At 43.6% G+C, this 15755-nt stretch overlaps 2 protein-coding genes across 3 annotated transcripts; both read right to left on the bottom strand.

The window, feature by feature from the left end:
• Positions 1-92: 92 nt before the first annotated feature.
• On the bottom strand, positions 93-2220 carry LOC106606904 (G1/S-specific cyclin-D2). The gene is made up of 4 exons (XM_014203366.2): positions 1724-2220; positions 1393-1608; positions 890-1210; positions 93-629 (listed from the first exon to the last, which is right to left on the bottom strand). The coding sequence occupies exons 1-4, from the start codon at positions 1958-1960 to the stop codon at positions 480-482; spliced, it is 924 nt and encodes a 307-aa protein (XP_014058841.1). The 5' UTR covers positions 1961-2220; the 3' UTR covers positions 93-479.
• A 2547-nt stretch (positions 2221-4767) lies between these two features.
• Positions 4768-14947, bottom strand: LOC106606880 (TBC1 domain family member 17). Of its 2 annotated transcripts, XM_014203302.2 has the most exons (18): positions 14770-14947; positions 13408-13503; positions 11581-11658; positions 11381-11498; positions 9518-9701; positions 9133-9244; positions 8881-9051; positions 8560-8685; positions 8331-8434; positions 8120-8214; positions 7904-8020; positions 7685-7785; positions 7474-7573; positions 7146-7243; positions 6889-7005; positions 6704-6790; positions 6379-6587; positions 4768-6284 (listed from the first exon to the last, which is right to left on the bottom strand). In XM_014203302.2, exons 1-17 carry the CDS (start codon positions 14797-14799, stop codon positions 6393-6395), a joined length of 1929 nt encoding a protein of 642 aa, XP_014058777.2. In that variant the 5' UTR covers positions 14800-14947; the 3' UTR covers positions 4768-6284; positions 6379-6392. The 2 variants fall into 2 exon arrangements, with proteins under 2 accessions (XP_014058777.2, XP_014058775.2); XM_014203300.2 differs by having other exon boundaries at positions 4768-6587.
• Positions 14948-15755: the final 808 nt, after the last annotated feature.

The raw sequence follows: 15755 nt of genomic DNA, 5'->3' as shown, positions 1-15755 counted from the left end.
TGTAAGGATGTCTTATTTCCATAAGGGTGTTTGCCCATCACACACATCACATATAAATAGAAAATAAATAAAATATCAAATTCCATCAGGTAAAAAGTATGTATTTATTTATTTAATTAAAATAGATAGCTATGTATATTATTCATCAATTACCTTGTCACTTCACATACAAACACAAACAATGGTGAATTGAAATAAATTAACATGATGTAATTGCACATAATAAATAAATTGATAAATAATAGATTAAGGACATACTATCAACAACATAATGACAAAGAATCACAGTCATGAAATAGATAATAAATATGGCACAAGAAACACACATGAATAAATAAACAATATTCAATTAAAATAATTTCAAAATATGATAATAAATTGTAGAGCATTTGAGGTCATAAAGAGTTTATATCAGTTTCACTGATGAGCTACATGCAGGACTTTGATTGATTCGCACTTTGCCTCACACAATTTAGTGTTTAGAAATCAATCTCTCTCATATCAGTAGGAGTGCCTGCTCTTTCATCCTCTATTTCTCCATCCTTCTCCATGGCACTGTCTTGGAGTCCACCTCTGAGCCGTTGTTTGAGGGCAGCTTCTATCAATTCACTGTAACACTGCAACACCATCTGTGATCAAAGAAGAAAGATAAACACAGATTAGGATTAAAACCAGTACCCTTCCAGTCACACTAACCATATCACAACCAATCTGTAACTCAAACACTTAGTTCTGTGGTCCTTTCTTTCCAGTCCCATTTTCACCTCTAAATCAGTCTTTCATTCAGCATTGCTATTGAATAGAGTTGAAGTGCAGCTCCTGGCTGTAATACAAGCGATATGTTGAGATATTTTATGTAGAGATATTAGAGATACTGCTAGGCACTCACCAGGTCAGTCTGACACAGTTCTGCCAGTGTAGCACTCATATGACCCAGATGACCTGGACCCTTGTTGCCCAACCCCCGGAGGGCAGAGTTCAGCGCTGCCGCAGCAACCAGGGATGGAGGGGCTCCCAGGAAACGGTAGTCGCAGACACACATGGCAACCAGGGTGTCACTATGCCGACGCAGTGTGGAGAAGAACTCCTCTGTGTCTATCTTTCCATCCTTCCTCTCCCCTACAGGGGGAAGGAAATGTGGAATGAAGTCCTGAGGGGTTACCGCAGCAACGTCCCATCGAAGAGTCGCAAGGATGACACGTTCCATCTCCTTATGATGAAAGGGCAATAACATCAATATTTATGTGTAAAAACATTTTCATTTAGTGTATATATAGCCCACTGAATACAATGCATAATAATACAGAGATGGTTTGCATTCACAAGGTCCACCATATTGTCACATACAGAGTTTTGAAAGTGTCTCTCCTCTATATCAAAATGGTGACCTACCCGTATGTTGGAGGGCAGGAAGCTGTACTCAGCTGCAGCACAAAGAGAGTCAGCAGAGATTGTGTCACACTCTGTTAGTTTGGAGGCGATGAGGATGCAGGCTGCAGCCAGGCAGTAGGGTGAGACAGGGAGAGACAGGGAGGCAGACAGGAAGCGGTCCAACATAGAGACAGACAGGGGAAACACTGTTTCGTCACAGCCACACTCACAGCATACCTAGTAGAGAGACCAACAGGAGAGAATCAATTAGTGCCTCATCACAGTATACCAAAGACATTAATGTGGGGAAAAAAAGAGATGAAAATGGAATCCAGAGAATGAAAGTTCATACTTCCATAGCCCACTTGGCGAGCTCCTCTCTGCGCTCCGGCTCTCTCTGGATGAGGGCGACGTAGAGGGCGGAGGGCAGATATCTCTCCTCCACCTGTAGCAGCCTCTGGATGATCCGCTGCCCAGACACACTGGGGTCCCAGGGGGCCCGGAGCTGTGACTGGCCCCTGGCCTGGCCCTGCTGGGCTCCCTGGCCTTGGACTTCCTCCTCACACCACAGAGACACAGAAACAGACATCCCTAAGCTCAGCCCACACACACAAATACCTAGGTGGGTTTGTGTTCCTCTCGGTCCAGAAAGTGGGATACAACAAGTCAATGTTACTCTGTCAGTGTAAGGAGAGAGAATGTAGGACCAATATGTGTGCTGAAGATCTGCAACTAATCCAACTCAATTGAACTCTCTTCTTGTCACTGCTATGTTGGATGTCCTTTTATTTCCTCGCCCCTCTGTACGTGTGTGTTCCTGTGTGGCGCTGGTGTGAATCTTAGCCCAAACCTCCTCTGGCTGGGTTTTATAACCCTCGGAGAAAGAGAGTGACAGAGAGGGTGTGGTGAAGAGGGAATGAAAGAGAAAGAGGGTGGTAACATAGTGACTGACATAAAATAATAAAAAGACAACAATGCTGTCTGTACAACAATGGCATCAACAGGTGGAGAGAGGGAGAAAATAGAGAAGGAGAGAGAGGGAGGGGAGGAGAGAGGGTGCAGACAAGAGAGGGAGGGGCCCGCAGGGACAGGGCAACAGCTTGCCCCCAACAGTGAAAAAGAGAATGGGAGAAAGGGAGAGAAGGGAGGAGAGAAAAGGTCATCTCCAAACTCTGACAATGGGAATGAATAACACGAGGAATAGGTTGTTTGTTGACAATATTAGAGGAGGAAAGAGAAAAGATGGAAATATATCTTCTCAAACTGAAAGTTCCAAATTCTTTCCCATTAAATTATATAAACTGTATAGAGAAATGAGAGATTATAATTGCGGTTAATTGGAAAAGCAATGTGAGGGTTTTGCTGTGTTGAATGGTTGCATTTTTACAAAATCCTTTTGTAAATCTTTTTGCCCTGTCCTGTTTGTAGCTATACAGCATTTATTGTGCTACGAACTAGTATACATGTATAAAGATTTCCTGCCTCTAAATAACTTTTGGCATGAAACTCTCTCTCTCTAGTGCCCAGAACTCTCTGAGGAATCTCATTGTCAAAGCAACCTGTGTCCCGTCACTCTACTCCCCATTACCCCCCCTCCCCCCTCCCCCCTCCGGCCTGTGGCAATCTGCTCCCCCTGTTTAAAGAGCAGTGAATCCACTGGGGAGGACAGGGTGAGGTATGAGCAACAGACAGTAGAGCAGGCAGGTCAATGAGCCGTATTGTCTCCTTTACAAATCAGTGTCAGACACCAGCCCCTGGCCTTCTGCTGGGTCCTCTCGCTCTCTGACACACACACACACCCTTCACACATTCATTGGACAGCAGACACACTCTCGCATGCTCCTCGGGGACTCCCCTGACGGTCACAATGGGGTCACACTGACGAGTAGTGAATTCAGATTCTATTTGACACAGTGAGTCATTACAGGTGGTTTAAGGGACACATGAGGGCTTATGTTTTACAGAGACATTTGGGAAGCACTGAAAATGAAACAATTACACACCTCTTGAATCAGCCTTAAAATATCATAAGACAAAAGCATAAAGTAAGGTTAGCTTGTATTTTTACTTGATTAAAGGGGAAATCTGCACATCAGAACCCAAAATATTTGCTTGTTTTATCCCAATGGTTGTAAACAAAGTAAATGGAAACAAACATGGTTAAAACTATCATATTGATATCATGGATGGTCAGTCATTGCATCCACAGCTCTGTCTTTGAATTTGAGAGTTGTTACATTTCTACAGCCCCATCCCTTAGCTTTTTACCAAAACAGGGGCGGGGAGTCACTTGTTTCAACTGCTGATTGCCGCTTTAAATCAATCACTATAATCAGACCTTCAAATAGATCTGTTGTAATACAGTTGGTTTCCATTAAAATAGTATCTGTTTTATGCAAATGCTTAGCTGGAATGTATTTTCTGTTTCTCACTAACATTTACTGTGGAAAGTCAAAGCAGCATTTCTGAGTCCTTTTGTTGAATCTCTTCAAAGTCGAGAGATTCCATTGCTGAAATATCCCTCTCTCCCTCTTAATCATTAGTCATCTGTGTGTGTGTTATGCATGGCTGCACATTTGCTGGGAAACCCCAAGAAGAATGCAAAAGGCATTCTTATTTAGTAAGAGCACACTTATCTGGTACTTGAGATTTAAACCACAGACTTAGAGGTCCTCTGAGGTCTCAAACACTCCAGATAAAAACCCTTCCAAGCGGTAACACAATCACAACAAGAGAGATTATCGCCCCAACACACTGGGACCATTGTAGAATTAGAGGGGATGATGGCTGTTGAGAGAGACATCATCCATAAACAGTGATTGGATTAGCACTGAAAACAGATTGAGTTTGAATGAGAGCCAGAGTGAGTTTGGCTGTGGGAGTCAGAAGAGGTCAGGTCAGAAGAGAGAGGGCAGAGAGGGGCGTGGGGAAGAGAAACAGAGTGACAGATCGCCCGCCTGTTTAAGTACCCTGCTAAATTCATACATTGCAGCTGTATTCTAACTGAGACAGAGAAGAGGGAAGGAGGGAGAGAGGGGGATGGAGAGATGCATGGACGACCCAGTCGGTCTTGAGAGGGGGGGGTGTGTTTCTCCTCCCCTCATTTTCCACCTCATTGCCCGGGACAGTGGAGGACAGAGATCGCTTTTCACCTCACAGACACCTGCTGACGGGGAGGGGAAGGGGGTCTGCTCACTCAGTTAACACACTGCATAAACCATCCTACAGAACTGATAAACAACACTTTATCACTCAGAACTAAGTCAACCAACTAAGTGCTTTTGACACATTTCTGGTAAATGAGCTGTGTTATACACTTAACTTTATTAATTTACAACAATAACTACAGTGTAAACAACAAGAGTATCAAAACTCACAGACCATCTGACAAGACAATATTTGAATGAACCTTTATTTCAACAGGAAGTCATTAAGATCCAGGCCTCTTTTCCAAATGAGCCCTGCAGAACATATAAAATACAATTATTAAATACGAAATGCAATCAATAAATAGTAATACAATCAAACAGTTACCACAACAAACAGTTTCCCCACTTCAAATACATACTTGTATTTTAGGTTTCCGGTAAATCTTTCATTGTTTGCAATTCGATCTCTCTCTTATACGTACAAGCATTTCAGGTAAGTGAAAATATTGTTATGACATAATACCGGTAGTTAAAAACCTTAAACATTATAGTACTGCATGTATAACACTCTATAAGGCAGGCATTGTATAGTACTTGTAATGCTCCGTCAGTAAGATTATTCTTCATATTATATTTTGAATTACTTAGAGTGACAAGGACAGCAATAGAGAAGAGGGCATGGATGCACAAATGGAAATATAAATGACTGGACAGAACTTGGACACACACAAAATACTTAAGGGAAACAAAAAAATGTATTGCGGTATTTATATAAAGACAAAGCACTGCATATATAGACCATTTCAATATTTTGGGATAGTTACATTCATGAAAAAAACAACCTCTCACCGTTCACTCGATAATGCCCCGTCTGTCAGAGATGGTAACAGTCTGCAACCCTCATCCTGTACTACAGTACATTATCAAACTCTCTCTCCTATGCCCCATATCATCCAATATTTTATCCAATATACAATCAATGGTTAGCTCCTACAGACAGAGAGCCACATGGCCTGCTATATAAAGTAGGCAGACAGGCATCCAGTTACTGTTCCATTGAATGTTAGAATGGGCAAAACAAGTGACCTAAGTGACTGAGTGCGGTATGATCATTGGTGGCAGGCGCGCCGGTTCCAGTATCTCAGAAACGTCCACCCTCCTGGGCTTTTCACGCAGGACAGTGTCTAGGGTTTACAGAGAATGGTGAGACAAACAAAAAACATCCAGTCAGCAGCAGTCCTGTGGGAGAAAACAGCTCGTTGATGAGAGGTCGAAGGAGAATGGCAAGACTCACACAAGCTAACAGGCAAATAACGGCGCAATACAACAGCGGTGTGCAGAACAGCATCTTGAACCTCAGAACTAGCCGGTCTTTTTCACGGATGGGCTGTTGCAGCAGACGAGCACACCGGGTTCCACTCCTATCAGTTAAACACATGAAGAAGCGGCTCCAGTGGGCACGCAATCACCAACACTGGACAATTGAGGAGTGGAAAAACATTGCCTGGTCCGACAAATCACGATTCCTGTTGCGTCATGCTGACAACAGAGTCAGGATTTGGTGTAAGCAGCGTGAGTCCATGGACCCATCCTGCCTGGTGTCAACGGTACAGACTGGTGGCGGGTAAAGTAATGGCGTGGGGAATGTTTTCCTTCGCACATGTTAGGTCCCTTGATATCAATTGAGCAACGTGTCCATGTCCCGAAGAATTCAAGCTGTTCTGGAGGCAAAAGGGTGTCCGACCCGGTACTAGATGGGTGTACCTAAAAAAAAAAGTTTAAATTGCCATCGAGCGTATATCTTCCTATATGAAACACCTCACATCGGTTAATGGCTTTCTCTCCTCATGTCAATCACCCTGTCCTTCAGAGTTACGGGTAGATAGGGCAAGGGCGTGCTGTAGCAGCAGCAGTGCTGTTACTTGACTGGCTCGTTTCCGTAGCTGCTGCCTGTGATTGGCTGAGAAGCTGCTGCGTCTCATGTGACTCTGATTCTGGGCTCGTCTCGTCATCAGGGCTGGGGGGAACGTACAGACCAATGACCTCCTGCACCTTCACCGGCAGCTCCTGAGAGACAGAGGAGGAATGGAGAGAGGAGAGGTTAGATCAGTTAGATGACAATACAAAATATGTTAAATATATCATATCCAAATGAATGTATCCTCCTCTAAGATATTCCCTACTTTGCAGCAGGCCAGCTGTAGGTAGTTAGATTCTGCTCCTCGTAGGACTGTCTGCAGATCCAGCTTCATGGTCAGTTCATTGATGTGCTGCACATAGAGCCACATACACAGTCCTTAGTACAGTACACACAAACAAAAAAAAAACAACATTAAGAAAAATAACTTCAAACACATTTCCAACAAACCTTCAAAATAGTGTTGAAGTCGTGGTCAGAGCCGATGAACTCCCCCCTCTGTGATTCCAGAATGGAAGCGGCCATCAGCAGATGGAAGTTTTCACAGGGCAGACGAGTCCAAAGAACCTAGCACAGAACAGTGCATTCACTGTGTGTTTACTTACATATATTGTAAAACAATGGGTGTTTTTTCCATGTAGTGTGTAGAGCCTACATGCGAGAGTTTCTAATGAGTGTTGTGTGTTGAGTAGTATCCACTCACTCACCTCCCAAAGGGACAGGATGTCCTCGAAGGAGAACTCTCTCTTAAACCAGATCAGTAACCAACGGAAACAGAAGCACAGAGAGCCACTGTCCTGGGAGTCTGAAAGAGACACACAACGTAATAACATAACAATGTGAAGAATTTACTATGTCAATGGATTACACATCCAGGTAGTGACATAACACACCTTGAGTTAAGGTGAAATATAATCAATTGGCTGATTGGAGAATTGACTGCATGATGAATGTCTACCTCACTGAGTAATAACACGTTTGGGTTATGGTGAAGTGTGAGAGAAACACAGTAACTGAGTGATAGTCATTGTTTACCCAGGTAGTCAAGGAGCTCAGGGTCCAGAGCCTTCATCAGCAGGCTGAGCTGAAGGAGCTGCTGCTTCATGGCCTCCTGAGACTCCTCAAAGTTCTGGTGCTGAGGGCCGGAGAGAGAGAGAACATTCAAATAGTGTATAAATGTATAATGCTATGTTTTAACAGTATTATGTGGTAATATGAGTATATAACAAGAGAGTAAGGTGCTTACCACCATCTCCATAAAACCTGTCAGACACCAGAAAGACTCGACTTCGTTCTGGGTGACAAACAGGAGAGGAGCCAAGAGGTCACTCATCCCCTGGACATAGCCTGCAGGGAGAGAAAGAGAGACACAACAGGAACCACAAGGCGAGAGGAGAGTCAGGTGTGAGATATTGATAATAAATACAGTTGAAATGTGATACAATGGACAAGGGGAGTGGCTTACCCAGATCAAAGTTGAACATGCAGTATGTCATCAGCACGTCATTGAGAAGAGTCAGGCCTGGGTTGTCGTTGCCAGAGAAGAAGGTGTTGTGTCTGTCCGTCCGACTCACGTCCCTTTCTGTCCAATCAAAACAACATGAACAGATAAGTAACAAATCATAAAATGTGTGTCAACCAATGAGGCGTGAGATCATGTTTAACAGACAGCAACACCGACCTATCAGGCTGCGGTATCCTCTGAGGAGGGAGTTCCTCATCTCCTGCTCTTCACTGACTGACTTCCACTGAACCTTCATTCTGAAATACTCATCTCTGAAGACAGAGAAACACAGAGGGGTTGAGGAGATGAATTTACTCACTCCCGTTTAGACAACAGTCCCAGTCTGTGATAAGAGAGCCATAACAAGTGAGGGAGATAAGAGACTAACGTTTTCATCCTCAGAATGTCCTCCCTCTCTTTCACAGTACTACTCCAGGGATAGAAACCCAGCAGAAACTTCCACACGTCCTTCCTCAGGGATGGTGTGATACCCTAGGAGAGGGAGAGGAGGGATGGTTTGAATGACATGGTGTAGACACTGTACAGCAAAACACATTTGGATGGAAGATGGTGTCAGGTGTTTTTTACAAGAGAGGAATTATACTGTAAGGTCTTACCCCCCTGAAGACCAGCTCTTTGACTCGCTGTGGGTCCTTCACACGCCCCTCTGGGTCCAGGAACTCCTCCCATTTGTCGAGAGGCTGTCCCCTGGTTACGTCTGGTTTAGGGCCAAGCTCCACCCCCTGGTGGCACATTAAAAAAACTCTCACCATTGATATAGCCATCCGTATGTTATAGCCAACATCTGGATGATATCGCCATCCGTATGTTATAGCCAACATCTGGATGCTATAAAGTGAGGTCCTCTTCTCCATCTACTCCACAGATGTCAGGGCGAGTGATGAGTTTACATCTCCACCCCCATCCCCCCCACTTACACAGGTGATGAGCTCAAAGCCTGGTTCGTCGTCAGCTGAGGGGGGCCCATGGTGGTCCTGAGGGCCACGGGGGTGGAAGGGGGAATCTGGTGGTCGTAGAGCCCCTCTGAAGAAATTGGTGACCTTGGAGAATCCCCCAAAGGTGGTGGCATAAGGGTCCTGGATAAACCTCTGGAAACAAAGAGATTAATATAATTAGAAACACAGACATTACAGCTTCTCAAAGAATAGCACACACAAAACAAGACTTACAGAGACGAGGTCGGAGCTTCCATCGTCAAAGAGGTGCAGCTCATCAAAGGACTGAGAGAGAGCCCCAGAGCCATGGGGATACGCTAGGAAGAGACGACCATCTACAGGTGATCTAAAACAAGAGAAAAACACAGTCAGGCAGATAGTAAGAGACACAGACAGCGACAGAGAAGATATAGAATCTCAAAATAAAAGAAAACGCTAGCAAGAAAGAGAGAGAAAGTATGAAAAAGACGCTTGAAAATATATGTAGTAAGGGAGTTGGGTACAACAGCTGCTAAACTCTACTGTTCAGAGTCCAGTTAAATGCCAGTGAAATGCTTGAATTCCTCTGAGGCACTGATCTGAGAGAAAGAGGGGGAGCTGGCTGTCTGCCGCTACTCACGGGGCCAGGATGATGTAACGCTGCAGGGCCCTCAACAGCTCCCTGGTACCCCCCCTGTGGAAGTGCAGAGGAGGGAGGGGGTGGCCACCCCTGCTGGTAAAAACCAGGAAGTTACGGCCCAGGGAGAAACGGGACCGTCTTAGAGAGTACAGCTCCGACAGAGGCAGAGAGAACGACCACTGGCCTGGGAACAGAGGGGGAGACATCAACATCAAGAATAGCACTATACAGTCGTGGCCAAAAGTTGAGAATGACACAAATATTAATTTTCACAAAGTCTGCTGCCTCAGTTTGTATGATGGCAATTTGCATATACTCCAGAATGTTATGAAGAGTAATCAGATGAATTGCAATTAATTGCAAAGTCCCTCTTTGCCATGCAAATGAACTGAATCCACAAAAAAACATTTCCACTGCATTTCAGCCCTGCCACAAAAAGACCAGCTGACATCATGTCAGTGATTCTCTCGTTAACACAGGTGTGAGTGATGACGAGGACAAGGCTGGAGATCACTCTGTCATGCTGATTGAGTTCGAATAACAGACTGGAAGCTTCAAAAGGAGGGTGGTGCTTGGAATCATTGTTCTTCTTCTGTCAACCATGGTCACCTGCAAGGAAACACATGCCGTCATCATTGCTTTGCACAAAAAGGGCTTCACAGGCAAGGATATTGCTGCCAGTAAGATTGCACCTAAATCAACCATTTAACAGATCATCAAGAACTTCAAGGAGAGCGGTTCAATTGTTGTGAAAGCGGCTTCAGGGCGCCCAAGAAAGTCTAGCAAGCACCAGGACCGTCTCCAGAAGTTGATTCAGCTGCGGGATCAAGGCTTGCTCAGGAATGGCAGCAGGCAGGTGTGAGTGCATCTGCACGCACAGAGAGGCGAAGATTTTTGGAAGATGGCCTGGTGTCAAGAAGGGCAGCAAAGAAGCCAATCCTCTCCAGGAAAAACATCAGGGACAGACTGATATTCTGCAAAAGGTACAGGGATTGGACTGCTGAGGACTTGGGTAAAGTCATTTTCTCTGATGAATCCTCTTTCCGATTGTTTGGGACATCCGGAAAAAAGCTTGTCCGGAGAAGACAAGGTGAGCGCTACCATCAGTCCTGTGTCATGCCAACAGTAAAGCATCCTGAGACCATTCATGTGTGGGGTTGCTTCTCAGCCAAGGGAGTGGGCTCACTCACAATTTTGCCTAAGAACACAGCCATGAATAAAGAATAGTACCAACACATCCTCCGAGAGCAACTTCTCCCAACCATCCAGGAACAGTTTGGTGATGAACAATGCCTTTTCCAGCATGATGGAGCACCTTGCCATAAGGCAAAAGTGATAACTAAGTGGCTCGGGGAACAAAACATCAATATTTTGGGTCCATGGCCATGAAACTCCCCAGACCTTAATCCCATTGAGAACTTGTGGTCAATCCTCAAGAGGCGGGTGGACAAACAAAAAAACACACACAAATTCTGACAAACTCCAAGCATTGATTATGCAAGAACGGGCTGCCATCAGTCAGGATGTGGCCCAGAAGTTAATTGACAGCATGCCAGGGTGGATTGCAGAGGTCTTGAAAAAGAAGGGTCAACACTGCAAATATTGACTCTGTATCAACTTCATGTAATTGTCAATAAAAGCCTTTGACACTTATGAAATGCTTGTAATTATACTTCAGTATTCCATAGTAACATCTGACAAAAATATGAAAAGACACAGAAGCAGCAAACTTTGTGAAAATTAATATTTGTGTCATTCTCAAAAATGTTGGCCACGACTGTACAATTGGTGCAAGCACATTTGTGAGTATAGCCTAGTATGAGAACTACAAACACAGAAGGCAAGTTATAAAAGTCTACGTACTTGTCTCTTTGACGGGGGGGTGCTCTCTGACTCGGTCTCTCTTCACTGTGCTGATGACTGCCCAGTCTGGCTCGTAGCCAGGGTCAAAGTTGGTGTCCTCCACCCCACCTTCTCCATCCTAACAGGAAGACAGGCCGTATATAAAGAACATGAAGAAAACAGAGTGATGTGTGTCACTAGTGTATTAAACAAGCTCTCACCTTTTTAGTGTAGAATACAGCAGCCGCATTGCGGCCCTCATCCTCTAGTGCGCTCCACTCCAAAGCTGGCTCCCCACCCTGTAAACATAGACAAACACCTTAGTCTAGTCCAGAATAATGTGTGATAGCCTAAAGCTAAGAAGAAAGGACATACTGTATATGATCTATAGGCCTATGTGTTTGACTAAAGGAAGCAATACTAAGTTATTGATGACAAAGACTTCCACCACAGGGATGAGTACACTTTTAATATGAGTAGAATTGGGTTTCGATCAACCGATATTGTCATGTTTTTTAAATGTATTTTTACCCCTTTTTCGTGATATACAATTGGTAGTTACAGTCTTGTCCCGTCGCTGTAACTCCCGTATGGACTCGGGAGAGGCGAAGGTCGAGAGCCACGCGTCCTCCGAAACACAACCCTGCCAAGCCGCACTGCTTCTTGACACACTGCTCGCTTAACCTGGAAGCCAGCCGCACCAATGTGTGGGAGGAAACACCATCCAGCTGGCGACCGATGTCAGCGTGTATGTGCCCGGCCCATCACAAGGTGTCGCTAGAGCGCGATAGGACAAGGACATCCCGGCCAGCCAAACCCTCCCCTAACCCAGACGACGCTGGGCCAATTGTGCGCCGCCTCATGGGTCTCCCGGGTCTGTAGTGTCGCCACTAGCACTGCGATGCAGTGTCTTAGACCGATGTGCTACTCAGAGGCCAATATTTTCATATACAGTGAGCTCCAAAAGTATTGGAACAGTGACAATTTTTGTTGTTATTTTGGCTTTGTACTCCAGCACTTCGGATTTGAAATGATACAATGATGAGTTAGAAAGTTATCATACCCCCAAGACATGCTAACCTCTCACCATTACAGTAACAGGAGATGTTAGCATTTTTGAGGGGGTATGATATTTATGCCTCTAACTTTCTTACTCATCATTATTCACAACTCATTAAGGATTATCCGTGATTACAGTAGCATCCACAATAATGTGAGGTGTTTAGAAACATATTGTATTCTTATTTACAATAAAAAGTGACTCCAAAATGACAAAATACATTATTTACCATTAATTTCTATTGGGCACACAATCTGAATCTAATCTGAAACACAACCAAAACAAACAGCAAATGCATCCAATAAGTTTGTAGAGTCACAAGCTTAATGTAATGATTGCCTGCTAGGAATATGGGACCAAATACTAAAATGTTGCCTACTTTCATACACATAAGTGAACTTGTCCCAATATTTTTGCTACCCTAATAAAGTGCTGTAACTCCTAAGCAGTTGAAAATACCCTAAAATGAAAGCTGACAGTCTGCACTTTAACCTCATATTCATTGTATCATTTGAAATCCAAAGAGCTGGAGTACAGAGCCAAAACAACAATAAATGTGTCACTGTCCCAATACTTTGAGGGGTGGGTATAATTTGTGGAACGTTCCAAGAGGAATCTGTCCAAAAACGTTGTAAATAACAAGGTTGCCAACAAACAGTGCATACAAAGTTGTATAGCAGCAGAATAAGATACCGGTAGGGAGTGGGCTATTTCATTAAGTTTTTCACTCATCACGTTTATTACAAAAAATGTCTGTCCTCACTCTGGTAGCCTATGGACAAACATTAAGAATAAGCTACGTGGTGAGTTGATGCCTATTCGGCAGATAGTTAGCTAGGTGAATTGATCATGATACTTTGTAAGTGTTTGTTGGCAACCTCCTTGTACTTTACTTCGTTTTTGGACAGATTCCTTTTGGAACGTTCCACAAATTATACCGTTTGGAGCTCACTGTAAATATGGTGTCTATGGGAGAAGCCCAACATACCCGTTCCACTATACGGATGAATCCTGGGATTGTAGTGTCCTGGTTGCTCCTCTTGGCATTGGTGTGAAGGTACACCCCCTCCTTCTCAAACACCAGCTGTGTGACAAAACAACATAAGCTATTAATAGAATAGAAATTGCTGTGAAAACTAATGGCAAAATGTCATGTCATGGATTCCAGTGCAATGAATCAGAAAGTGCGATCGAGTGGGAATAGGGTGGGGGGTGACAATCATATGACATCCCAAAGAGGATGAGTTAGCTGACTTTACTGTAGCCTACAAAATAGAGTCACATGTACATTATGAGTCACTCACAGTGATTCCACTTGTGTGCCTGCCAGGGGTTTCTCCCAAGTAGTGTCTGGTACTCCCCGTCTATAGCTCCATTCCTGTGCATTTTATTCCTCGTGTTACCATTTTATTTTTAAACTTGGCATTGTTGGGAAGGGCTCATAAGCAGCGTTTCACGGTAAAATCTACACCAGTTGTATTCGGCAGCTCAGAATCGAATTAGCCTACTGGACCAAAACTGAACGAACCCAATTGGTTAGATCTAGCTTCCATACAAATACAATATACCATCATATCTATCCTGAATATTACCCGAAATGTATAATCAATAATAATTTTCCAGCTGTGACATCAATTCAGGTGAAATATTACATAAGCTATCCTCCAACGAACTGCTCAAACGTTTAGTTAGTTAGATACCGTAATCACATCAGTGGCGGTTCTAGACCATTTCAACTGGGGGGGCCAAGCTGGGGCCAGTTGTACTGTTAGAGGGGCCAGTAATATTAGACGTTATTGTTGTCATATCGTTTTGCATGTGGTACAATACTGTTCTGTTCCACTTAAAGCCATCCCTCTAGAAAAGCCCCCCTCCCCCGAACCGCTAGTGAATTACATTCACAGGGAAGTTTACAATGCTAATTCTGTGGAATGGGGATCCTCGGCCTCGGGACCCTTTCTTCACTGTAAACAGGTCTAACTACTATAAGTAGTTGTTAGAGAAACAGCAGTGCTTATTGCTTTACATATTAAAGTCTGCCGTGGAAAATAGCACAACTATTACGATATTTCTCATGGCCAATTTATTGAACAAGTAATATATCACACCAGCAAATATCAATTTAATCTGGAAATAATTATGAATCTAGCTTGTTTGTTATAACGTTAGCTAGCTAACTGTTACTGTAGTTACGTCAGCGTCCCCAAATATCACACGACTTTGTTTTGAATGTGATAGTCTAGCTACAATGGTGATAACCGAGTTTATTTAGTTAGCGGCCCTTTAATATAGACCGAATCAATCAGACGAAGAGAAAATCTAAACTTCAATTTCAATACATTGAGCTTACCTTGTGACTAGTCTCAGCCTTTGGCTCCATTTTTCTTCCACTAGCCTTTTTTCCAAAACAAATGTCATCACAAGAAGACTTCCGCCTTCATAGACTGCACCGTCTACGTTATACGTCAGTCAGGTGGTCAGGAACATCAACCAATCATAGCTGGTGGCACGTCTACATTGGAATAGATGCCGCGTTCAAAACAACGGGGAACTCAGAACTGGGAAATCGGAAATCTCCGACTTCCGACTTCAGTACGTTCAAAACAACAGAGAACTCGGAAAAAACGAGCTCCGACTCGGAAAAATCGATTAGAACAGTTATCCAACTCGGGAAGTCGGGCCTCTTTCTAGAGCTCCGACTTTCCGACCTGAAGATCACCGATGTCAGGATTTGACATATTTTCCCAGTTGTTTTGAACGTGGCAAGAGTACCGCCGCATGAATCATAATACCCATAAACCCTAGTGGTCAAAGCGGGAAATGGTTCCAATCTTTTTTCCACCATACATTTTTTCCATAGGGGATTTTAGAAACACTTGAAATAAGGCCTGTATTTCATTTAGGATTACCCTGCTGTGACGTTTTGATAATTGTGTGAATCTCTCTAGGACAAGGTGACTTATCAATATATTCGCCTGTATTTGCCCCCTAAAAAGGAAATGCTAATGAGGCGATTATAAAGAACTACAAATGCCATGATGATCTGGATGAGACTGCTGAATTGAGGCAAAGGTAAGAATCTCTGGATTAACTATCTAAATGTAGTAATGAATAAATTGGCAAAATTTCTTTAAGTGGACAATTCTGTGAACTGTCTTTTGCAAGTTTTAAATTGACACAATACCTAATAAAGGTGTCAGCTAGCGATGATGTACAGGAGCTTGCAGGGATTTGTAGTTTTGCATGATGTCCACCTTGATACTAATTAGCATTTTCGAATCTGAGAGTAAATAGAGCCAAATATACTGATAAGTCACCTTGTCCGAGACATGATTA

The sequence above is a fragment of the Salmo salar genome, chromosome ssa06 (genome assembly GCF_905237065.1).
Source record: "Salmo salar chromosome ssa06, Ssal_v3.1, whole genome shotgun sequence".
In the NCBI taxonomy this organism is placed as follows: Eukaryota; Metazoa; Chordata; class Actinopteri; order Salmoniformes; family Salmonidae; genus Salmo; species Salmo salar.
Note: the sequence above shows the minus strand (reverse complement) of the source record. Positions and strands in the feature narration are given on the sequence as shown.